We start from the raw sequence: 26166 nt of genomic DNA, 5'->3' as shown, positions 1-26166 counted from the left end.
CAGCAACAGAAGTAACACTGTAAACAGTGACTCTTTTGATCAAGGCAAATTGTGTAAATTGCATGTGTGGTTTGTAAAAACTGAAGCACGCCCCTCGTATTCTGTTATGTCACTGGATGATCGGAGGATTTAATGGGAAAGAGACTCCTTAGTCACTTGGACTTCAGTTATGGCCTTTGTTACCAATTCAGAAAATTAAGCTTAAAATTACTAGTCTAGGGGCTGACAAATTTGACAGAAGTTACTCTTACTAGGTGTGGAGCGCACCCTGATGGCAGTGAGGTAAATGGCAGCATTTCCACAGAGGGACAGAGAAAGTTTCTGTGATAACTTGTATTCCTGGTGCTCAGGACTGCGCAAGATCAAACCAGTTCTCAGGAGAAACAGGCCAAGTGGCATATTATTGTCGTCTTCTCATTAAAAAAAACCCCACTCCTTAGCAAAGAGAAGGGGCTGCAGGGATGAGTGGTGAATTGAAGTCACCTTTTAAATTAAAGCATCTCCACTTAGTAGGTAACAAGTTTAGCTACAGTATTTTTTAGGTATGTGCTTAGAGAATTTTGATTGGAGCTAGATGCTGAAATAGAAAATTGCTCAGCAAAATTTCCTCTGATGGTAAACTAGCTTAAGCATTTCCAGAAATATTGGACAAGTCCAGCAGTCCTTGAAGATCTTTTAGACATACCAGCCAGGAGATTAAAACCAGTTTAGTCATATGTAATGTCTAGTTGACATTGATGGTTCTGTCTGATGTCTTATCTCCTTAACAGCCCTCAAAGATTACAATATGGTGCAAATAATTTAACCATATAGTGACACTTATTTTATATGGCTGATGACTAATTGATTTCCAGATAGTCACTCAAGTGCATTGTTGTGTTCTTTGAAAAAATCTGGCTGCCGTCACCCTGGGGAATAGCTTTACCTAACACTAATTGTTTCCTCTTCCTTGTAATTCAGGCTGCCTGGAGATACTATGCTACTAACCCGAACAGGATTGATCTAGTTGCTACCTGGAGGTTTTATGAATCAATTGTATCATTTCCATTTTTCAGGTAAGTACATTGTCCACCTCTCCATCATTTTCTCTGAAGTGTAAGTCAGGACAGGATACATAGACTTTATATATATATATAACAGAAAGTTGCCAGTTAACTTTCTGGCTGAGAGTGAAAAACATGCTTTTTAGCTTCTGGATCCATCCCCTTTCCCTGGTGGGATATATTAGAGGCACATGGATAACTCCGTCAGTGACTGTCATATTGGCTTTAAACAAAGGAGAAGGATGCCTCGCTGGCAGCTTCTGTTTGTAAGACTGGGATTTGTTACCCTGGAAATCTTAGTTTCTCCCTCTGATCCTGATAAAATTTTAGCCCTGGATTTCACAGGCGCCTATACTTCTCACACCCTCTATGATGCTGTTGTATATTTTAAGATATGGTCTATGCTGAAAATTCTTACTTTTCTCCCTTTTACTCAACTAATTTGAGAATTGTGTTGTTCACAAAGGTGGCCGTGGCATGTGAACGTAATTAATGCTTGTTAAATGCTTGTCTTTTGGCAATACCAACCGCTTAAGGGAATAATTAAGTGGAGGACAGCCAAAGCATGTTTAAAACTGTCTCCCACTGAAACTATTAACTGAAAGTTCACAAGAAAACTTTTCTAGAGAGTTGAGGTAATGGTTTTATTTTAACCACCATTTTCCAGTTCAGTGAAAAGCATTCCATACATAAAGACATTCCGACTTAATGGATGCTCATATGTTTATGGATATGAGTCTATCTGATCCTCACTTTTCTTGCCTTTCAAACAGGCACCTTCCTCACCTTGAGGTCTTAACACTTTAAAACGTTGGCCTTATGAAAGCCAAGACTTTTAGCTATAGACTATCAGCTGCTAATAATGGGCATTACTTATCCAAATTTATGCTTTATGTTTTCATTCTGGTCTTGCTGTTATGCCTCATTCTGAAAACAAAAAAAAAGTGCCCTTAAACTACAGCTCAGCTCGAACAGAGGTCTCCACATGTAAGTTGTGCTCACTGTGCTAATACTGCAGCTCCAGCTGTTGCTCAGAACTGACTTGAAGAAACATTTCAGGCTCCTGCCTTCACAAAAGGCAAACTGCAATACTAAGTCTTTCTTTGTTTTATTCACAATATATTTCTTTAGGATTGATTTCAGACATGTCAAAAAGGAAATCTCTAAGAAAAAACACCACAAGTGTTTAGTTAAGGCTCAGTATTTTTCTTTCCTTTTCTTTATCCCTTCTCACTCTCTATTCTCATATTATCCATGATAGAGTCATATCTAGAGGGTTTCTTGACCTCAGGTTTTGTTCAGAGAATAATTCTCAGGCTCGCCTGAAGTCTAGACTCATTACTGTGACTTCAAGCTTGTCCATTGTATGTAGGTTCTTCTGTCATTCAAATGCCACCTGAAATTTAATAGCTGTTTTGCAAATAAGGTCCTGGGAGAGAGGGCAAGGGAGTTCACTTCTCGTCAAAGACTGAATTGCCAATCTAAGCAGCACAGATTCATTTCAGGAACCTATGTCACTTTCTTTACTTTATGGCTAGTTGAAAATGTAGCTTTTATTCTGATGTCAGTTATGGTCACAGAACAAAATAAATATAAACCATTAGCAATAGATCAGCAATTTCTGTTGACAAAAGTCTGCTGAATTTATTATATAATTCTTCTGTTCTTGCTTTCTTGTAATGCTTCCCCTCTTCTATAAAAGGAAAGAGCAGTTGGATGGTACTGCCAGGTATGTATCTGCCATTATTCTAGCCTTGTTCTATATGATTATTGGAGGATGCAGGTTAAATGGTTCTTTGTGGATTCATGAGCTGTTAACCGAAACATGCTACTAACACCACAGGTAGTCATTAAAAATTATTAACCAATCCATAATTGCCTGCTTTTTTCCCAGTTTAACAACACAGCTAAAATGCTAATCGTACAAATGCAGTGTTGCTTGTTAATTGTCTGTTAACAGCGTTATTGTTTCTTATGATTAATCATGGTCTAAGATTTCTCCTGATGCATGCCATAAAGTCAGGGTTTAGCATTCAAGTTGTTCTGGGGTGAATTTAAAGTTCTGTTTCTTGTTCTTTCTCTACTGTCCTGCACAGAGCAATGTTGTGGCGTAAGAGATCAACTCTGTGGCAGTTCAGCACATGCAAAGATTTCTTGATGATAAATACTAACATGGATGGCTAAGATGCATCATCAGGATAGTCAGTCTCTCTAGCAGTACTGAAAAGGGTACATTAGGTTTGAGGCCTTGGTCCCATCCCTGCTGAAACAGATGGGAAAGTTCTCAGCCACTTTGGGGAATTTAGAAGCAAAGAGAATGAGGGAAACATCAATCCTAATACTGGCCAGTCACTGAAGGCTACAGCAGAGCAGACACTGTCAGTCAACCTGCAAGGTCTTAAATGGAAATGATATATTTTTAACCCCCTCCAACTCTGTTGCAGATTCAAAAGCACATAAAATAATTAAACCTTTTAAGTTGAAAACATGAAATACTTAATGCTAAACTTCTCTTAATGGATCACCCACAATGAAAGTCAGTAGCAGTTAGAGGATAAATAGTTCTACAGGCTTGTGCTGAAGCTATTTCCATTTGCATCCAGATTTACAGCACAGAAAAAAAAAAGAGAAAAAATTGTAGCAAAATTTGAAAACTATTAGTCAGAGGGCAGGCCTCGGTTCCAGTACTTGGCCTGATGAAAGGTTATCTTTTTGGTTTTTAAACATTTTGTGCAACACATGACAGCTTCCATAAAGGAAGCTGAAAAAAACAGATTCACGCTTCCTGTTCTCCTATGAATTTTTGGGGGTCAAACCTCCTTTAACAGAAAAGAAAAACCTATCCCAAGTTTTCTTACGGTACAGGCAAGCACTATACTGCTGAATTATTGGGAAGAGATGACTTCCATCTCCTGCCACCATCGTCATGACCTAACCTGCTCCTCTTCAAAGACTGCCTGGATGGGAGTTACCTAGTTCATGAACCTTCATGAACCTTAAGTATGATACATCCATGGCACTGCCCAGGCTAAGCAAGCATGAGCAAGCTCAGTTGCATTAACCTAGATGTCTGGAGATTTTAGCCATCTCCAGGGTTGGCAACAGCTGAATTTTGGCCTTGAATATGTAGGAGAGAGCTTAGGAGCTGAAATCCTGTTGAATATGTAACTCATTACCTTGAGCCAAAACATGTCCTGACTCAGATGCAGCAGCAGATTAAAATTAGACAAATGAATGGTTGCTGCAGTTTGCTGTAGGTCACAACCCCCCTAGAGAAGCTCCTGCACCTGCAGTGGCAGAACAGTTCATGGAGTAGCTTCTGAGTTATTGTAACTCTCAGGCCAGCAGAAGTAGTCATTTTATTTTGATGCACTGGATTAAAAACTGAAAAGTACGACTCACAGCTCAAAATCTTTAAAACTGTAATCCCAAGGCCCCTCTTTCTAGCTGAATATATTTTGCTTTTATGTTGTTACATATGTAATAACCTTCAGCAAAATAATCAGTAAACCTGCATTGGAGCCTTCCTGTTAGCAAGAATGTGTTTATGGAAATAGGCATTCAATAAGGGGGATTGGAAACCATCCAAATAAACAGAAAAATGATGGTACTTGTGGGAGCATCCACTGACTTCCGTAGACATGGGACTGAGCCATAAAATCTGGTTGTTTTGACAGTCCCATCTCTCATAAAACTCTTATTAACAGACCAGATAATTAAAAAAATATATTCCTCTTCCTCCTACAATGATTTAGTATAGAAAGCATTACTCGTCCTCCACTGCAGTTTGCATTTAAGACTGTATTGAAATAAATGAGCAATAAGGGAATGAGGACCTAGTGGAGAGAACAGCCCATAAGTGCTTTCAGTCTCCAGGTTCTTGCATCAGTTAAGTACCTAATGGGAACACTGGAGTAATAAACTGCATTGTCTGAACAGTGGTTGGTAAAGGAGAGAGAATAATTGGTCCAAAGCTTTCCCAGAAGAGTCAGAAAATTTAACTAGTTAATAAACTAAAAATGAGGCCTGGCTGTATGAAAATTTAAGGATGGATAGCACTTTAAGTGGCAAGGTTTCTATTCTGTGGTGCGAAAGCTCTTTAGGAACTCCATAGTAGTAGAGTCAAACTCTGTGGCAGATCCTTCTAGGATCTCTCCTTGGACGCAGGAGCTGGCACCATGACAAAGTCACAACTAGATGCAGCTCCTTGTTCTTAGACCATTTGGAAAAATACACAAGGGAGACAGCAGAGTGGAAGAGTCCGTTTCAGAAGTCAGATCCCAGTGCAAGGCTGCAAGGAAGGACTTGTGATAGTAGAAAGCTGATTAAAGTTTGGCAGCAGCCCTAGGCTTTATTGAAGCTCCCTTTAAACTGAAACTGAAGATGTGAGATATGATGAACACATTCATGCCAGAGGTGCCACTAGCTTTTCCTTCCTTAATCGATGCCTAAATCTACCTGCCCATGAAATCTCAGTCAGCAATTGTTCTTCTACATGTATTGCAAAGCCTTTCCTCTGTTTAGCTCCCAAGAAGGAAGATTTATGAGAAATACATGTTAATACTCATTTCTGCTGAAGTGCAGCAAATCAGTTAGCAAAAGTTTGGGTCCCTGACTTATGTTTAAAGTGGGCCTTTCCTTGATGGATATATTGTTATTTTGAACCAACTTTTAATGTCTATATTTGAGAAAGGAATTGTGGGCCTGATCTTTCAGCTCTGTTGTTAGCAGCTCTTCCACTGATTCCAACTAGTGTAGAAACTTTGACACTTGTATGTACAAGCACTTTAGCAAAGGATTTTGAACTTTCTCCTAGGGTCTTGCATTGCCCACCTGTAGAACAAGACATCAGGAGAGCATGTTCATTCCTAGATCTATTATTATGTGATTGCAGAAAAGTAGTTTATCCCCATTTCCTTATCTTTACAAGATAAATAATATTTCCCTGCCTTTGGAAAGTTGGTTTGATTTTTTTAAGTGACAAAATTGGTATTAGTGCTTCCTAGTGTGTGAGTATGAAAGAATGCATATAATGTTGTGCATTTTTGTATTGCCATTAATAACAGCATATTGAAAATAAAATTATACTTTGCAAGGTGCAAAATTTCATTGTCAGCATTTCTTCTTAATGCATCTGCCCAAAACAGGAAGGGAAAAAAAGCCACTCTGGTCTGCACACTACATTACCTACAAATGGAAGGCTATTCCCATTCTTTTTTGGTAGAGCTTTTCATGGGTAATCATTAACGTCTCATCTTAATAACTTTTCTTCACTTTACAGTAATGTCATGTTTAGTAGGGAGTCATTCTTTGGATCAAGCCTCACAAGAAAACTTAGGTATATACATTCAAGTAACAATTGAGTCTTACTCATTTTCTTGCATGCCATTCTCTGCCTGCAATTTCTGTTTTTACTACAGTAGTTCATCTAGCCACCACAAAAAGGGGAGATGAGACTGAAAAGTTATTTAAGCATAAAAAGAAAGTTGCATGACCTTGCAGACAGTTCATTGTTCTGCTGTTCGGAAAACATGGGATCTAATCGTGGCTCTGCCAATTATCTGCTTAGAAACAAGTGCTTTTCTCTGTTTTCATAGAATGAGAATGATACTAACCTACTCTGCAAATCATTTAGAAATTTATTGTAAGCAAAATATACTGTAAGAGCTAAATACCATTCCTTATGGAGTCCTAACCTTGCCAACACAAATTCATGCAAATAACTTTGCATTTGAGTTCAGTGGAACATCATATCTGCATGTGTGTTTGCAGGTTCTGGTTCAGCAAATGGAAAACAAGTGGATGTTTTTGATCATCTGAAAAAATCAGTGACATGCTTAAATGTCTTGCTGAACTGTGACCTAAGGTGTGGGGCAAGAACTTTATCTTCCTGCAGAGAAATGTAGAAATAATCTGTAGCCTTTCAAGAATCTGAAAGACACATCATCGGAAATACTAATATATATATAAAGTAAATTGTCAAGAATTTTATTCTCTCCCACACAAGCATCTTGCTATCATTCGACTTTAGCTCATTGTTCTTCTTCCCACCTCATTCCACATACATGAAATCATCAACACACAACTCAGCTTTCCTAGTCTAAGCTCCTTTCAACATTCGGAGAGCTGCTAGTGAAGCACTCCATTTTTACATTGGATGATTGGCCTATGCAAAATAGTCAAGAGACATTTATTTGCTTTCAGTTTGGTTTGCTTTCTAGTGGTTGATACACGGAGATATGTCCACTGCAATGTAAAGAGTCCATATGGTTTCTACATACGTTGCTGGCTTCATCCACTGGTGATAAATATCCATTGTGTTTTCACAAAGAATTGAACTTGGATTATTCTCCCCATGGATTTGCATGACATTGCTTATTTTTACCCATTTCCCATCACTTTAGAAAATGTAGATGAGAAGAGAGGCTGAGCAAAGGCCTTTAGTGTGCATAAGGGCTCTTTTTCTTACTTAAGGTCATGAAAGTTGAGCCTAAGTTAGGACTGGTCTTCATGTTTCTGGGCAAAAAATCTAGATGGTAGGTGAGTTCGGATTTAGAGTCTTGCCTACAATTAAATACCAATGGGGATATACACCACCAAAGAGTGTGGAAATTCGTTGACTACGGGGGTGTGTTTCCTCTTCAGACATCAGAAACTTGTAAATTTAGACCTCAAGATTCAGGATGCAAAGTGGCTTTGTAAAAGAAGACATTAGCTGTCTAGAAGTTACAGTGAATTATTTTGAGATTGAACACATTTCTGTGAGTTATTCTCTGTATAAAAAGAATGTTACTTGATTTCCTTAAAAGGGAAAGCTGACTGGCCAAAGTTCAGAAGTACCTTGGAAGTGCAGAATGCTCTTTGCTTTATATTAAGAAAACACATGAACTCTCTGAGATCAACTGAAAGTATTCAGTGCAGGATTCATGGCTATCCTCATAACATCAGTTTTGTGCTAATTTCTATTGGGAATAGTTCAAAGGAGAATACTTCTGGAAATCTCATTCACAATGTTTGATTTCCCAAAGCTAAGTTCACCCATGTAAGTACAGCTGATAAGGTAGTAAAATATTGGACCAAATGTGACTGACTTTTGCTTCCAGTTACTTGAGACCAACTAAGTCTAATGATTAGCTGAACTGCAAAAATATGGAAAAATTTCCTGGTTATTATTACTCCTTGTTAAGTGAAAGTGGTAAATACATGGAACAGGGCTGTGTTTGATTCACTGTTAGCATTAATCCATTATTTTTCTTCTCATACATGTACCATTTGTTTATGAAACTCCAATAATAGGCAAAGCACAGAGAGGAGAGTATCTGGCTTGCATGATGGGATGTAACTGCATTACCTCCTTGCATGACTGTTTCTGGAAAAGTATTTCTAGTTCAGTGGTTCCCACTCTATTCTGAGAGTAAAACATCTGCCAGCCATCTGCCAGAAACCAGCCATCTCTGGTATAACCAGACACCAAATTCACCACTTAGATATTCCAAAATAATTCACACTGCTCTTAGGGAGCAAGAATCTGAGAGGTGAATTTTTCTTTAGGGAGGAAGCTTTCAAGCCAAACTGTCTGGACTGCTTCTGCCTTCCTCCCTTTATAATGGTCTATATCTACCACAGAGTTAGGGAGTTCTCATCCTGGGACTCCAAAGACAAAGTTTTTGTGAAAATTCTTATTCCACCACAAGGGAGAGGATGCAATAGCATGCAAGACAAGCAATGGCAACATATGCAAGCTAGTCAGAGAAACGACTCTGAAATTTTATCGGCATGTTTGGGATGCATTTGAATCCCCCAATTTCTGGAACTGCACTGGAAGTCGAGAATCGCATTTTATTGAATGTAAGGCAGCCAAATCAAGTGGGACCACTGTCCCAAGGCAAGGAAGAGTAGCTAATATCAGTAGGAGGAGTCTTAAAGACAAATAGCAGTACATGAACCTGTGTGTGGGAACCACTGTCCTAGCCACTCTCATGAACAGTGATGTGATCTGCGCATGCTTCATACTCCGAGACTGAGCCATGCGCATGCTGTTTTAATGAAGGAGATTGTGTCATGAGAACAAATGCTTCCTAAGTCTTTTTAAAAAGCACAAAGAAAACAAAAACCCCAGCAGACCAGATTTCATCCCTTGGAAATGAAAATAAAGTCCGTTTCTTTTTCTGATGACAGCTAGTCATTATCTGGAAAGAAGCTTGGGTTTTGTTTTTTGGTTTTTTTTTCTGTATACAACATATTGTTGTGTTTTTTCATGTGAAGGTGATGAATTATTTTCTGATGATTCTACTGCTCTGGCTGCCTGGATATGAACACAGTTGTCTATATTTATTGCATAAACATGCTTTTATGAATCTGAGTGTTACTTTAAGGGTTCATAATCAAGATTCAATTAATAAGGAAGACTTCAGCTCAGGTTACTTTAACTTAGACTAGAGACCTGCTTTTTAGATGACTTCTCATCTAGATCTTTCTGTAGGCAATAACAAGAGACAAGTTTGCCCAGCTGTAAAGTCATCCCAAAGTGAAATAGAGCTGAACTGAACAACTATGTGTTGCTAATTTCCCATTGATTATAGAAAGGCATCTAAAGATTAATCTCAGACAGGAAATTTAACTTTTTAAACATCTCAAGACAGATCAGATGAGTTCTAGCTCCTAAATCTAAGATATTTGAGCAGCAGTTTGTTCCTAAACTGACACTTATCAATGGGGAATGTTGAGAAACTCCCTAGAAAGATAATTTGGAAACGCTTTTCAGTCATATTATCTACCTTAAATCTCACTGGGGAGGGGGGAATCAACCCACAAATGAATGCACCTACATATGCAGCAAAAAATAGCACTGTAAATAAGTAGCTTTTTGTGCTGAATGCAGAGGAATATTTTGGTCTGTTTTGATTTATGAGGAGGATATTGAATCTTGATCACTCCTATTCTTGTATAGCTCTGTTGCAGAGATTTTTGCATATATTGCCTATATTTCTGTCCTATGTTGAAAAAATAATCCACAAGATTAATGTTTTGGGTACTTTGCATCATCCACTGACTCTTTTCCTGCTGGTCTGATCCCTATGGATCCTTGCAATGCACTTAGAATCATAGAATGGTTTGGGTTGGAAGGGACCTTTAAAGGCCATCTAGTCCAACCCCCCCTGCATGAAGCAGGGACATCTCCGACTAAATCAGGTTGCTCAGAGCCTCATCCAACCGGGCCTTGAATGTTTCCAGGGATGGGGCATCAACCACCTCTCTGGGCAACCTATTCCAGTGTTCTACCACCCTCACTGTAAAAAAATTTTTCTTAATATCTAATCTGAATCTATCTCCCTCTATTTTAAAACCATTACCCCTAGTCCTGTCACAACAGGCCCTACTGAAGAATTTTTCCTTGTCTTTCCTGTAGGCCCCCTTGAGGTACTGGAAGGCCACTCTAAGATCTCCCTGGAGCCTTCTCTTCTCCAGGCTGAACTCTCTCAGCCTGTCCTCATAGGAGAGATGCTCCAGCCCTCTTATCATCTTTGTGGCCCTCCTCTGGACCCTCTCCAACTGTCCACATCCTTAGTATGTTGGGGGCTTTATGCTGTCTTGTATTTTGGTAAAGAAGGCAGTTATTGCAGGAGTTTTTAAAGGGCAACCTTCTTGACTATCCTTTTCAAAATTAATTCCTTCTTCTAATTTTAGTGTTATTACTATTGAGACATGAAAATTTCTTTTTCTCCCAAAAAATACACACAACTAATTCGGTTGACTTTTACTTCCTCAACTTTATTTTTCATGCCTTTTCAACACTTGTTAGCTGTCACCTTCTTCTGTATATATTTTTCCTATATATGGTAACAGAGTGCTTGAAGAATCCAAATTTCACAGAAGTGCCACAGAGTTATGACATCTGTCTTATAAAGCCCTACTACTCTCAAACATGGCCTCTGAAAAAAAAGAGAAATCATAGTGATGCAAAAATGATGTCATGGGATTTTCCCTATCTTAGTAGAATACAAATCGTTTGTGGGGACACTGCATTCACCATCAGCTCAGCCTTTAGAGCACCTTGGTAAATCAATCAGATTAAGATTCCAACCCCAAAACTAGCACTATGGAAACCATTTCTTAAACAAGGGCTTAAGACAGAACATGAGACTGCCCTACGCGTTCTCTGGTGACTCATTTGCCAGAGATGTCAACAAGTAACATCTCATATTTTTCTACAAAAAATGAAGTAATCTCTGATTTTTGTTCCTGTATATCTCCCCTCCATGGCATGAATTCCTCAGGAAATGATATTAGGACAAAGTCTGAGTAATACCAATACCAATTCTTGACTCAAATCCATACTTTTATCTCCTCACATTATTGGCTTCGGTGCTGCTGTTTCAGAACTAGCTATGTGTCTCCATACTCACACAAGTCCTTCTTAGTTGCTACTTCCATGCTTGCACGAACATATGCACTGCATATACACAATGAAAGGGCAAGTGTCTGAATTTATTAGGCTGCAGAAATTTCATTCACAAGTATTGTCTTATTGTCAACAACAAAATTAAGAAGACCTGAAAAAAACATCCTACACAAAGGTTTAGTGCTTCCACTTTTGTGATGGGAAGGCTCATATTTCATTACCTTCTGGGTCAAATATATATAGATTATAAATAGATAGTAGAGATGAAGGCCCCAGTAAATCATATTTTTAAAAAAATGGCAAAGCTGCAACAGCTGTAATCTTCAGTGCTTCAGATCAGGTACGCGTCAGAACTTTGTATGCTGCAAATTGCAATATTCCTACGGAATCAGCACTCTGTTGAAAGATGCAAAGTCATCATATGTATCTTTAAATCCATCTTGCCTTTATCATTTTAAGAGGGATGTCCTAAGAACTTCCATTGTGGTGTTATACTGCCACAGACAGAGCTCATAGAGGTGCACCAATGACACCAGAGATGCTAGAACACAAATACAATACAGCTCACCAAGATAACTCATTATGTAGAGAATAAGTAGTTCTGTATAGAGAATAAGAAGTTCTGTGAGTGAGACCCTTCAATTGCAAGGTCTGCACACAAGTGTCCATCTTTGTCCACTATGTCCTTGCATTGTGGACTCCACGCTTGCCTCTTCTGCCAGCAAGTTTAGTGGCTTCAACTGAGTGTACTGCACAGACACCTCTTTGCATACCTATGGAGTCTCTTTCTTCTGGTCACCACTGCTCTTTGTCCTTCAGCTCTGTAGCTCTCAGAAACCTGACAGCTGCAGTGGCTTCTTCTGTCCCCCGACTCAACTTCCCTGACTTGGTGTCCTGCACAAAAGTGCTTCTTGACCACGTGTGTACAATTCACCTCTCCCCAGAGCTGTCCCATACTGCAATGTCCAGGAATGGGTTAAAAGGTTGGCTTTCTTCCCATGGATTACCCCTACATTTTAGAATAGAATATTTCAATTGGAAGGAACCTAGTCCAGTTTTTAACAAATTTGCAATCAACAAATATTTAAGCAGCAAAGTGGACAAGCGAATCAAATTTTATATCGTCTATCACCTATGAAGTGTTGAGAGCATATTTAATCCGATACACTCGCTAGCAAATTCTAGCAAATTCCTTTTGGTTGCTCTTTTTAGTGAGACTAGTAATTGCCTTCAAGACCGTTACAGTCATGAGGCTGTCAGAAGGGTTATTGATGCTGGTTAGATGGCAGGTAGATGCAAGTCTAGCTATATGTTGTCACTGAAGGAAAAATGTGTTTGGTCAGTAAATCTGTAAGAGGACAGTGCAAGGAGTCATCAGAGGAACAAAATATGTCACTTTACTACAATTCGTACAGGTCACCTTAATTTCTAGTATAGTGAGAGGTGACTGAAAGTGAATGGTGGAGAGAACTGGGTAGCCTGCACTACCATGTACCTAGTAATTATTTGGCAATGCATTTCCAGTGTTTTGCTGGAAGTTTATTTGGTTCACAGCACGTTTGACTTTCTTTTAGCCCTGGCTATGCACATGAGTTATTCATTTAATAGCCTGCCACAGACACAGTAGATAAAAATATCACTGAACAGGAAAGGCCAAGCATCCTTATCATTAGACAATATAACTACCTAAGTAGTGGTGTTTCTTTTGTTAATAACAAATCTAAAGCTTCAGACCTGCTGCTGGAGCTGAAGTACTGTGATGCATTACATGGAGAGGATAGCAAGACCCTCTGGTAACATTTTCAACATTGATGCAAAAATGGCTTATAAAAAGCAGTTAATTATCTGTGGAGCTTAGCTGTTGCTTACAAAGATATTGATGTATTATGGTAGCCCCAGCAGTGTTCTTGTGTACAAAACATTTATTTAGCCCATTATATACTTAAAGCATCATGAAAACAAGTTAAAATTGTTCAAAGGAGGAAAATGATTACTTTTGCTTATTTTGTAGCCAAAAGCTGGGTCTCTTGGATCGGGTTCGTGGTACCAATACTAAAGGAAAGCTATTTACCCCTCTGAATGTAGATGCCATTGAAGAAAGTCCTTCAAAAGAGCCTAAGAATGTTGTCTTGAATAATAAGGAGCGTTTTCGCACTGCATTCCGAATGAAAGCGTACGCTTTTTGGCAAAGCTCAGAAGGTAGTCCATCTGTGTTGATTTCTTTCTATCCATCCCTTATCCTCTCCATTTTACTTTGTTCCTCTGCATCTTCTGTTGAAAGCTTGTGACTTTCTGGGCCAAGTATGGCTGGTCCCTGGTCCATGGCACATTTGGGGAAGCTCTGGGAAATGAGTGCTGGAGTCCAGGCAACACAGTGCTTGAAATAAGATAATGACCTTCCATAAAAAGAGCAATTGATATGGGATAAAGCCAGTGGTGGAATCAGCCTATTTGACCTGGAAAAAGAGGGCACGCTGGGCAGTGAATCTATATCCCCAGTAAAGTGCATACCATCACGGCTCAGTTTATCAGCAGGGATGTTATGCTAAGATAGCTCCCTCCGAGACTGTAATCCAACCCTGCACTAGCCTCTGCCCAGGCATCTTAAGTATCTCCTCACTGCAGTCTCTTAAAACTTTATTTTATGGAGTCAACTGCTGTGTCCCTCCCCCTTTCCCTAAGAGTGCTGCCCCTCAGCAGATTTCCATTGGGTGCCCCTGCAACATCACAGGGCATTTTTCCTCTCAGCTTCCCTGGGCACACATTTTCCTCTTCTTGCCTATAGTGTCTAAATGGTCTCTAAATAATAGTTTCCCCTTCATTGTGCCAGCTGGCATCAGTGCATGCTGGGCATACTACCATGGATGCAGTCTGGGTGTCCACGCTAGAAACTTGGTTATTCTCTTCCACAAAGGTACATGAGCTCCAAGCAGTGCAAGTGGGAGGAGAACTTGGCCTGGAGCTTCTACACCTGTTTTAACGTTATATAAAATAATTTTGGTTAAGACTTTTTGTTGTAAAAGCTTCTAAAAGTGGGAACTTCTAAATGCATTGGAAAGAGGGAAAACGCAATGTTTCAGAAATGCTGGAATCCCTCTAATAATGTGTTTTACAGCTGTCTGAGCAGAATTATGAAATCCCTTTCAAGAGCTGACGAGAGAAAAAGGAACCTGCAAGAGACATTCCTTTACTAAATTACACTTACTTTATGTAATGCTTTAGTCAGACAGATCTTCGTCTAAATATTTTGTGATCAAGTGTTCACATAGCTTTTTTTTGACATGCTTTGCAGATGCAGGAACAGGGGAACCCATGGCAGAAGACAGAGGCGACAGTAGCGACTTCCTTATGGAAGATATGATCCCCACATTCAAGACAGCCATCCGAGCTGTCAGGTAAATGTCTCTGATGCTCCTCAATGCTTTGCTTTGACTTAGATTACTTATGCCTCGGGAAAGGACATTACCATGTTGCTACATGTTGATCCATTGTAGCTGTTATTACTGGTTTAAAATTCAATAGATTAGGGAATTCTAGATATATTGAAAAGCACAGGACAGACCCTGTATAAAATCGTCTTTGAAAATATGCAGAAAGGAAAATGTTTTTCAGTAACATTGACTATGCCATTTTTGCAAGATACTCCATAAATATATTTTTATAAAATAATATTGTATACAGTTCTTCATTAAAATATGCTATAAATATAGTATCTTGCTTAATTTAGTGACTGTAGTATGTATGTAAAATTGGAATTTTCGCTTAACAATCAACTCTGAGCTGACTCAACTCTTTTTTATTGCAATTGTATGAGTGTGCAATATACGTCTCAACTCTCATATTTTAATAGATGCTGAGGTCTCCATTTGAGCAGTCTTCAGCTTGTGACACGTGTGACCTCTATTTTCGTATCACAAGAGATGTTCCCTAGGGTTAGAAAACTCTTAGAAAGGCTGGATAATGTGTTTAGCACATCAAGCACATAGAATCCATCGACTGATGCTCTGTCACTCCTCCACTCAGTTTTTTTTTTACTCTCTTCCCTTGAAAAATACCCCTACAGGAAAATACTCTGTTTTCATTGCAATTGCTTTTTATTCCAGAAAGTGGAATAAAACTTGATAAGTTTTAGGCCAGGAGTTACTACCTTCCAAGTGAAATACTGCAAGTCTGGACTGCCCCAAAATTATCTTCTTGGAAAAGCTTCAAGGAAGATCTATAACTATATACTTAGGTGTATATAACCATAATATATATTCTTCTGGTTCTTTTTCAAATGGAGAACCAATCATTAAAAATTCCACATTTTCTCAAGCCTGCTGAAAGCTATGTCCCACAGGCTTTGCTCATGTTACCCATGGCTGCTTCCCTCCTGCTGTAAGTTTCTTCATCCCTACTTCCTCCACAGTTTTCCCTTTCTTTCCCAGATACCTGCTTACTTTCAAACACAGACTATACATCTGTCCTGTTTTCCAGCCCCACCTCCATGAGACATGCTTTATTACTTTTGCAAAAGTTCTTTTCCCACATCCTGTGCAAATCTAATTGATTCATGCAGTTTCCCTTTAAACTGAATCATGAGGCAAGCTTTTTTTTTTCTTATATAGTTTACCAAGGCCCTGAATGTTAATGGGAAGTAATTATTTCAGACAAAACCACTTAATGGGTTTTCAGGGTCATGATCAAGGAGATTTTAAATTGAAATTGCTAACAGTGTGATTCCTGTTTTTATTTATGCTTTTTTAAAGTATAGTTTTGCTGTTATCATTTATAGTTTGGCTATAATAGGTGTAGGTATAATTTTGAAATCTTGAAAGATTTCTAAACAGCAGAGTTAAAGAGTTGAAAATCCTTAAAAAGTCATGATAGAATTATCTTCACAAAATTAAAGTTTATACAGATTTTTAAAAGGTTAAAAACCCCAACAGGTCAGAATCTTAACAGACAACAACAATTCCCCAATTCAGGACAATATTTACAAAAATCCAGAGTACTTATCCATTATTTGATAAAACTGTAAACTGTCATTGTGGAGTTTACATAAGAAGTTAGTAATTTTTTTTCTGTTTATTATGCAGAATACTACAGTTTCGTCTCTACAAAAAAAAATTCAAGGAGACTTTGAGGCCTTACGATGTAAAGGATGTGATAGAGCAATACTCAGCAGGGCATCTTGATATGCTTTCCAGAATAAAATATCTTCAGGCAAGGTAAGAATCCTCTGGTAAAAGGGGAGAACGTATATCTGTGCTGGCAAAATAAAAGCGTTTTTGGTCTGTTTGAGTACAAGGCCACCCAGAAGCCAAGTCTTTCCATAGCAAGGCTCGTTAATAAGAAAGTCTTTTCCCCAAAGAATAAAGGCAAGTGAGCAGCTAGCAGGGCTGACTGCAGCAGAAGAGACTACTGGCTCATGTTTAAAACAAGGAAATTGGAGTAAAAAATCCTGTTAATTTTCTTGACCATTGCCTTATTTGATTAGGAACAAGTTTCTTCCCTTCTCCCCTTTTTACAGATTATAAAGAAAATAAACCGGTGTTCTACACAGAGCTTTTCTTCAGGCTGGATTCTTTGTTGACCTGTGCCTGATGAAACATCTCATACAAGTGCAAAAATACATCAGCACAGAATGTTTTACATCCCGTTCATTCAGGTGCAAACTGACCTATATGAACAAAAATTGGAATTTCAGGCCTTTGTGACTGTTGAGGTGCAATCTGCCTCCACAGCTGTTTCCTCACAGAAGGGGTTCAATGCAATGTGCTTTTGAGGCACATCTACAAAAATTTGTGCCACTCGCATCCTGAGCCGTGGGTGCAAGTCAGAGCCTGAGCTAGTAACCTTGTCTGGTTTTGAGTGCACATGTGTGTATATGCGTGTAGCTGTATGAATTACTTCAGCCAGCACAGCACTGTCCACGTTCCTTAAGCCCCCCAGTCATTCTGAACAGCAAAATGCCGTGCAGACATACCCTTGATTTCCCTCTGGACTGAGCAAGTGCAACTCTTGCTGCACATTATGACCTCACCTAGACTTAGCTTGGCTTTGTAAGCCTGCTCTAGTCCTTCTGTTGAACTTCGTAATTTTTCATGTCAAAGTGCTTTCCATGTGCTGGGCTATCTCATTTTCAAGTATATAACGTCTGGTTCCTGCCTCCCTATTAATGCTCTGGAAAAGCTGTTTTCTTTGATTATATACCACAAAACACCATTGTTTCTCTATAAAATGAGCTCTGCATCACATGAGCTTAGATTTCAATCATAGAATTATAGAATCTTAAGTTTGGAAGAGATGTATCTTTTTGAACTCATTTAAATCTCCCGTACTTTCCTCTGAATTTTCTTCACCATGTTGACTAGATCTCCACTGATAGGAATTGGACAAAACCAGGAACCTGAGTCCTACTTCTTGTTTCTATGAATAATGAAATGTCATAGGAGTTTGGTGAGACATTGAATGGTAGCCCAGCAATGCTTGGGTGCCTAGCAAATATCTGACTAGCTTTGTGAGGTTTGCCTTGAGCTTTTTTAAATTCCATTTTGAAAACTCCATGGGGCACCATGAAGCCATGCAATGTAGCTGCATGGATTGCCTGATAATGCAGATAATTGCTCTGTGCTGACTGATATCTACTAAGTTTGGTGTGTGGGCTGAATGAACAGAGGTTTCTTTGCACCTGAGCAGTTGGATAAGCCAAATGAAAGAATATATTGATATAGTCAAAGTGTATAATTAAGTATACTGGAGCCTCCCAAACAATCCTTTTGGTCTTGTTCCAAATAAAAAGTCAAGTAGGTTTCCTTATGAAAGTTCATTTATAGTTATGTTTTTCAAATCAAAAGAATAATTAGTAAAGACAAAAAATTACTAATAAGTAGGCACAATAACTACTAGAAGGTCATTGGTTTATTAAGAGTATCAGAAATTGCCATCTTTTGCCAAATTCTGATTCTCACTATCCAGCACAAAACCTGATGGGTCTTTCGTGATATTTATAGGAGCATCTGTTACTGGAGTTTTTTTGACAGTCACACTATTTAATTCCTTTGAAGGAAATGAAGTCGTGTGTTTCAAATGTCAAAGTTTGAAAACAGTGGGCTAGATAATTACTTAATTATAATGAAATTACAAGATAATTATAGTTCAATGTATTGATTGTGGACCCAGAACAGAATAAACAGGTTGTGACCCTCAATAAATTACCAAATAAAAACATGCTTCCTTTTTTAATCCTTTCTACTGTTTGCTGCAGAGATGCGTAGCATTTTCTATCTTGTGTTGGTGTTTAGAGATGGACTTATGCAGTTGCACTTTTGTTTTTTTCAGAGTAGATATGATTTTTACACCTGGACCTCCATCTACTCCCAAGCATAAGAAATCTCAAAAGGGAGGAGCTTTTTCTTACCCTTCACAACAGTCTCCCAGGTGAAGTTTTTATCCCCTTCATTCATCCAGCCAGTACACTGTTATAGTAATGATACTGAAAGGACATGTTTTTACAGGATACGTATGTGTAAATGTTGAGCCAGAAAGACACTACCTTCCCTAAGAGCAATGTATGATGGAAATCTAAACTTAAAGGCTTCTTAGTTGTCTCACTCTGCTTCTCCACTGGAAATGTTATTTTATATTAAATACGTACTTTTGATTGCTGATGTACTGAATGTCTAACATTCAACTAGTAAACCCACTTAAAAACTCAATAAAAATTAACAATAGTTTAAAGGTAAATCAGTTATCTTCCTGAAGTGAAAATATTTTTGTTATAGCCCCCACCAAATGGCAAGCATAAAGTTTTAACGATGCTGCTTTTAAGCCAATGATTGGTGAGAATTACTGAAAATAAATTGCAATACCAGGTTTCTGGGTGTGAAAGTTACAGCATATTATTGTATTCCTACATTCCTGGTAGCAAGAATTCAATAATAAATGACATTTCTTCTGTTATTTACAATGATCAATCTGTCAATAAATACCCATGAAGAACCACACAAGACCATCAGCAATCTGTCCCCAGAGCTGTTATGGTTGCTTAGAACAAAAAAAAATCTTATGGAAAATAAATTACCTTGGCTCTATCTGGTTCATCCCACCCAGTGAAATATCTAAAAACACGTAAATGTGAAGACAGAGACCTACATATATGGAAGATACAATGATCATTTGGGAAACAAAGCAGATTGCAAAATTTGAATGAGCCCGTTTCATCAGTAACCTAATGTGCAAAATCTAACATGTTTTAGTTAAATTTTCTGCTTTAGTAAGATATATTCACAGTTATATTTTGAATTTTGTCACAAAGAGAAGACCTGTTAAAAGAAAAGTTTTAGGGTGTATTTTTTCTAAGTTATGTTAAAGAACAAGTGCTTAGAAATTGTTTTTTTAGACTTTGACATAGGTTATGGAAAGACAGATTCTTTTGAGGTTGGTTTGGAAACCTTTTGATAAGAATTTAACTTGATAATGACCATTCTAGATCCCATGAGTTTTAGTTAAGTAGAGATCGTCTTCTTACCTCCTGAAGTTAGTCTATCTGATGCACGGGCAGTAGGAAATTACATAGAAGAAACTTTATTCTGGAATCTACTTTAAATCTCCAGGTCAGACTGTCTCTTTTCAGCATTTCCAGTCTCTGCCACTTGTTCTTTGGTTTAATGAAACTGAGAAAAAAAAAAAAAATGCTCAGCCTTGAAACTCAGATTCGGTCTTAGAATCATAGATTCATAGAATGGTTTGGGTTGGAAGGGACCTTTGAAGGTCACCTAGTCCAGCCCCCCTGCAAGAAGCAGGAACATCTTCCACTAGATCAGGTTGCTCAGAGCCCTGTCCAACGTGGCCTTGAATGTTTCCAGGGATGGGACATCCACCACCTCTCCAGGCAACCTGTTCCAGTGCTCTACAACTCGCATTGTAAAAATTTTTTTCCTAATATCCAATATAAATCTACCTCCCTCTATTTTAAAACCATTACCCTTTGTCCTGTCACAACAGGCCCTACTGAAGAGTTTCTCCCCATCTTTCCTGTAGGCCCCCTTTAGGTACTGGAAGACCGTTATAAGGTGGAGCCTCCTCTTCTCCAGGCTGAACAGCCCCAACTCTCTCAGCCTGTCCTAATAGGAGAGGCTTCAAAACACTAATTATTTTCTTTATTATTATTACTATTATCTTTAGTATATTTCATTATTATTATTATTACTCTTGTCTTCAAAAACACTGATTATTTTCAAAAAGATATGGCCATCTGAAGACCCGCTATCTAGACTATCTCATCATTTTTCACAAACCTGAAATTATTGCACCAAGTCTGAGATTAATTTCACTTTTACTTTGAATTTTTTGTTTGCCTTTTTTTCTTAATATTTAAATCAGGAATATATTTTTTAGAAATGCATTGGAATCACATAGAGTAGACTTTCACTCCTGTTTGTATGATAAATAACTAAATTTGATGTTCGAAATGAGGCTCCAAGGAGCTATATGAGTATACCACCAAGATGGTAATGCTGTTTTCTGGTATAAATTACTTACTGTGAAGCAAAGAAAAATTGAACATTAATAGAGTTATTAATTCTTTCTAGAAATGATCCATATGTAGCCAAAGCATCTACAGCAGATACTGAAGACCAAAGTATGATGGGCAAATTTGTTAAAGTTGAACGACAGGTATGTAATTTTGTTACCATGAAGGAGGATGAGGCATCTGCACAGAAATGATAAAGCTGACATAAATTCTGTATGAGTCTTTGACTGACCCAGGCAGATTTGTAGTGTTGACAATCAAGACAGACAGATCTTGTAGTAATGATCACAAAATTACATTGTTAGATTTTTGTGAAAGAATTTAATTAACTGGGAAGTGTGCATTTTGAAACCTGTTGAATGAATATCATTATATATGACAGCAAGACTCTAACCATGATGTTTAGATAGGACTTTTTCATTCCCTTGAACTCCATACTCATAATGTCTGGTGTTCTGCTTTGAGCACCACCTTCTTTTGCAGGATCTGACACTCAAAAGGATTGTCTGCACAGGTATTTTTGGGCCCTCTGTGTGCCTCCTAACGTATTGCTTAGCAAGTCAAGATGTTCTCATTTTTAAATACATAACTGAGTAAGATGGAACCAAGTGGTTCACATCAGTTCCTTTCATGGAATGTAAATATTTGGGCACAAATTGCTATCAAAAGAGAAAGGAAATTAGTCCTAATATTTAATCCTGATGTTGTGAGACTATTAAGAGTTAGAGAATAGGTCTGTGTGCAAAGGTAATTCTATCTGTTGTATTTTGGTAATAGCTGTTTACTGTACAGTATCAAGACTTTGGTCATAATGTTGTAGAACTGCTGTTGGATGCTGGACTGTCAAATATTCAGCAATGCTAGGAATTTTTTTGGCACAGTTCGTAGGGACCAATATTCTTAATCTGAGGCAGTTAAAGGATGAACTGGCATCACTGCAGTCCAGCTTTCAAGGGAAAGTCATGATTGCCCTATAATTACCTTCATGACCAATAAAGATGGTAGCACACCATTGCTGGGGCCAGTACGCCTATAGGAGCATTGACTCTTTCGTTGAACAACTGACTTGAGATAATATAACATTGGTATTTTTCAGGTGAATGACATGGGGAAGAAACTGGATTTTCTTGTTGATATGCATATGCATCATATGGAACAGCTGCAAATACAAGTCGCTGAAATAAGTCCATTGAAAGAAACTGCTTCTCCTGCAAAGGAGAAGAGAGAAGAAAACAAATATTCTGAATTAAAAACAATAATATATAAATACACTGAGCAGTGTGCTCATGAAACTCCGTACAACTTCCAGCAGGTTCCAGTCAACAAAGTCAGTCCTTATGGTTTCTCAGCACATGGTCATATGGCTCGTTCACAACCTTTATCAGTAGGTGGGCAAAACTCTGGCAAACTACAAGCCACACCTTCCTCAACTTCATATGCAGAAAGGCCAACAGTTTTGCCTATATTTGCATTAATGGACTCCCAGGTTAGCTACCACTCTCAAGGAGACCTACAAAGCCCTTACTCAGATAAGGTGTCTCCAAGGCAGAGAAGGAGCTTAACAAGAGACAGTGATACTCCACTATCCCTTCTCTCCGTCAACCATGAGGAACTTGAGCGCTCCCCAAGTGGCTTCAGTATCTCCCAAGACAGAGACGACTTCCCGTTTGGCCCCAATGGGGGATCGGCATGGATGAGAGAGAAACGCTACCTAGCAGAGGGGGAAACGGACACAGACACTGACCCTTTTACACCAAGTGGCTCCATGCCTTTGTCTTCTACAGGAGATGGGATTTCAGATTCAATATGGACCCCTTCAAATAAGCCAGTTTAAAAGTGCGTGTGGGGTCAGTCACTGCTTGACTTCTCCATGTAATGTAAGCATACTTTGTATAGCTCACTTACTCTACACCCAAAGCTTACTAGTTCAAAACACCAACGGCTGCATAAGATGCATGTGGTATTAGTGGTAGTCATTCTGCACCATTTCATACGATTTACTAATGCAGTTTTTTTCATGCTGCCAAAACTAAGGAGCTTAGTTTTGAGCATGGTTTGCATGACTTTACCCTATATAAATGGTACAGCTGATTTCTTCTATGATACATATCTATCTGATACTCTTCAGTACAACAATGATGAATTGATAACAGGTGAGATATGGTGGTCCTTGCTACCTTTTGCAAACAGAGCAGCAAAGTAAAAATATTTTAGGGAGCAATATCCCTTTGTGGATACATAAAGTCTGAATCCATTTTCCAATATAAGTACATCAATCTCTAACCAGCCTAGCCAAGAACATCTAATATTCAAAGCAGGGAAAAAGTTGAGTCAAAGTAAATGACCTTACTGAAATGGTTTTGTGAACGAAATGTTTCTCATGTGATCTGTTATACAACTACCTGTGAAATAAGATGTCAAAATGAAATCAGTAGTAGAATTTAAAATTATCAAAGCCACCTCCTTGGATTGGTCATGGGTATTTATTTGTTGTAAAATGTAAATAGAAATCCCTCAAACTACTTAGAAAATCTCCACTAGTGTTTATAAAATTGCTTGAAGCGAGACAATGCTATTTTGTAGAAAATATTTTGCTCAGCACATTTGTTATTTACGGGGCCAAATTGTTTTTCTGTTCCAAAAATAAGGTTGTTCAGTGTAGGGAATTCCAGGTTTATACACTCCACTCTTTTATTGACTTATGTGCTACTAAGTAAGCTGCATAATGTAACTGTACCTCAGTTTCCCAATCTGTTAATTGGGAGTTATACTTCTGTACAAACATACAGATTGTAAGGCTCAATTCAGTAATATTTGCCAAGCGCTTTGAGCTCCTCAGATGTGCAGAGTATTGCTATTCTGTTCCCTAGGAGTTCCACAGTGTGGGATGCTGCCAGGATCTATTTCTGTGTTTACTGTTTCTCTTGGAAATTGCTCCAAATCCATGAATGTGTGCCATATTTAAGATTAATGTACCAAGGGATAAGTATGCTCCCAAGGCCTCAGCCAAGTATTTTTTTCATGGGAATTGGAAATTATGTTGAGGGAGAGCAGGAAAACAATCCAGCCCACTGGGAACAGGGCAAAAATTAATCAAAGACCTCACGAATACAGTGGCAAGGTAGTAGCTCTACAGCTACTGAAACCAGCCTGTCCAAATGTCCTGTGCAGGATTCATCTGATGTCAATCCAGATGTCCATGAAGTAGTGTCCATTTGATAGCAAGTTCAATGGCTATGCACTTGTTACAGCTGGTGGAAAATTGATCAGTACAGTTGGTATGCACAGGGTACAAGAACCAAAGCACACATCAGCTTTAGGATGAGATTAATCTCATCTTTAACTCAATTATGTACAATAACCAAATTTCTACTGACTTGAAAGGGAGCAGAAGGTGACTTGCTTAGATGTCAGATGATCAGAGACACCCACAGTCAGTGGGAAGGCTCTCACCCCTACCCCACTGGTCTGAGGTGCAGCCTCTTTGCTATGGCTTGTGTCTACCTCCTGTTGAGAATGACCCCTGTCACTCCACACAATGACTTCTAGCCACTGTGGCTAGAGCACTGACCGATGAAGGCACAAGGATTTGGCCCATGGAAGATGTTAGAAAGTGAACTTTCTGTAGTGACTGCTTGTATTGTATTGCAGCTGCACATCGTTGGCACATCCAGTCAGAGCACAAGGAAGAGATACCCTTTACTGGGCTTCCCGTGTGTAACTGGGTATTGCACAGGCCTGGATAGAGTGCATTTCCATGGAAGATACCTTGTTGGGTTTTGCCCACTGTAAACTTCATCTTTGATTCCTCAGTGTAGTTGACCTCTCGTAACAGTCGTTCCATCCAGGGAGCTTCTGTTCTCTTGGAGATGTAGGCATTGTCTTCATGTTCATTCTCTATTTAAAGAGGCATCAAAAGGATTAGGATCTTCTTACTTCATCTGCTTCTTCAGCTAAATCATGATACATCCTTCTGGGACAGGTCTGCAGGGAGAATAAATTGCTGTAGTTACTCAAGTAAATAATGGAGACCAGTTACAGCCTTTGAAGATTGGGCTGAGTCTGTGGAGCTGTTCTGAGGCCAGTAGCTATGATGACATAAGGTACAATTTTGTTAATTACTTAGTTGACAAAATAGCCATTGACCTGAAAGATAATCTGTGTTTGGTGAACTTTCAAGGCTAAACTTGAAAAGAATAAAACTAGCTGACAAAAGTGTAATTTATTATAATTTGGCATATTGAGAAGAATTCTTTGGCCATCAGTGATTCTTCAAAATACCTGTATTGCACCTGCTCCAGGCTCTCTGATACATCTCTGTGGCAACTTGTGAGAGTCAACCCTCACATGACAAATGAATGAAAAAGAATGAAAACTGATTTTAATGTTGCTAGACTTCTTCTGAAATTGGTGTAAGTATATGATAGACACACCTGCTTTACTTTTCCTATATGTCACGTGTCTGACATTCCTACTGATTTCATTTCAGTTTGGCCCTTCTTAAAATGCTTTCTAGAGCTGAACAATCAAAAATCAAGCCAGCCAAAAACCAAGTGCAATTTGAGGGATTTCTTTGTGCCATGCAGTTCCCTGCCCTTCCCCCTCACATTCTTCGGTTCAAATTTCTAATCTGAATCTATAACCATGCCAGGTTATATAAAAGGAATCTTTTCTCGGTATTAAACCTGGCTGAAAATACATAAATCACCTCATTATAAAGATATGTTCATGCCAAGAGAAAATGTAAGCAAGGGCAGACTTGGATGGGTCTTCACCTGCACACAGAGTGCAGCCCCAGGGCAAGTGGGATTTGGGATGCCCTGTCCTCTGTACACTCAGCAGCCGAACTGCCCTCAAGTTAGGATTTTCAGTGGGCTGTAAGCACCAGGCCAAGTATCTGTAGTCACATCATCAAATGTTGAATGATGTGCTAACTGGTCAGATAAGGTCTGCCTCTTCTTAATAGGCACTGGTGGTAAACTCAGCAAGACTCTCTGCAGTGGACATCTCTAGATCCTCTGGAAAAGACTCAAGAAGAAGGTCAAGGAAGTCCAATGAGCTTAATGTAATATTTATTTTTTGTAACACACTTACTTGCACTGAAACCGGTCATTGCTCTGTTAGAAGGGTCACGTGCTTAGCAGCTCTCTGCCTCCTGCATCATCCAGATTGAAAAACAGGGTGTGCAACAGTTCTGCTGTCTG

The 26166-nt window shown here is 38.7% G+C and overlaps 1 protein-coding gene across 2 annotated transcripts in view; it reads left to right on the top strand.

Annotated features, from left to right (window-relative positions):
- Window positions 1–22838, top strand: part of KCNQ3 (potassium voltage-gated channel subfamily Q member 3) — a 196868-nt gene extending 174030 nt beyond the window's left edge. Inside the window, exons 8-16 of one of the 2 annotated variants that reach the window (XM_086742621.1) lie at window positions 961–1055; window positions 2746–2772; window positions 6325–6381; window positions 13457–13644; window positions 14738–14840; window positions 16524–16655; window positions 18769–18867; window positions 21021–21105; window positions 22059–22838. In XM_086742621.1, coding sequence (XP_086598747.1) covers window positions 961–1055; window positions 2746–2772; window positions 6325–6381; window positions 13457–13644; window positions 14738–14840; window positions 16524–16655; window positions 18769–18867; window positions 21021–21105; window positions 22059–22796 — 1524 coding nt within the window. In that variant the 3' untranslated portion in view covers window positions 22797–22838. The remainder of the gene's footprint in view (window positions 1–960; window positions 1056–2745; window positions 2773–6324; window positions 6382–13456; window positions 13645–14737; window positions 14841–16523; window positions 16656–18768; window positions 18868–21020; window positions 21106–22058) is intronic. The other variant, XM_086742622.1, reaches the window with a different exon arrangement.
- The last annotated feature ends 3328 nt before the right edge of the window (window positions 22839–26166 follow it).

Source organism: Chlamydotis macqueenii, chromosome 2 (assembly GCF_036417535.1).
Source record: "Chlamydotis macqueenii isolate bChlMac1 chromosome 2, bChlMac1.mat, whole genome shotgun sequence".
Classification (NCBI taxonomy): Eukaryota; Metazoa; Chordata; class Aves; order Otidiformes; family Otididae; genus Chlamydotis; species Chlamydotis macqueenii.
Note: the sequence above shows the minus strand (reverse complement) of the source record. Positions and strands in the feature narration are given on the sequence as shown.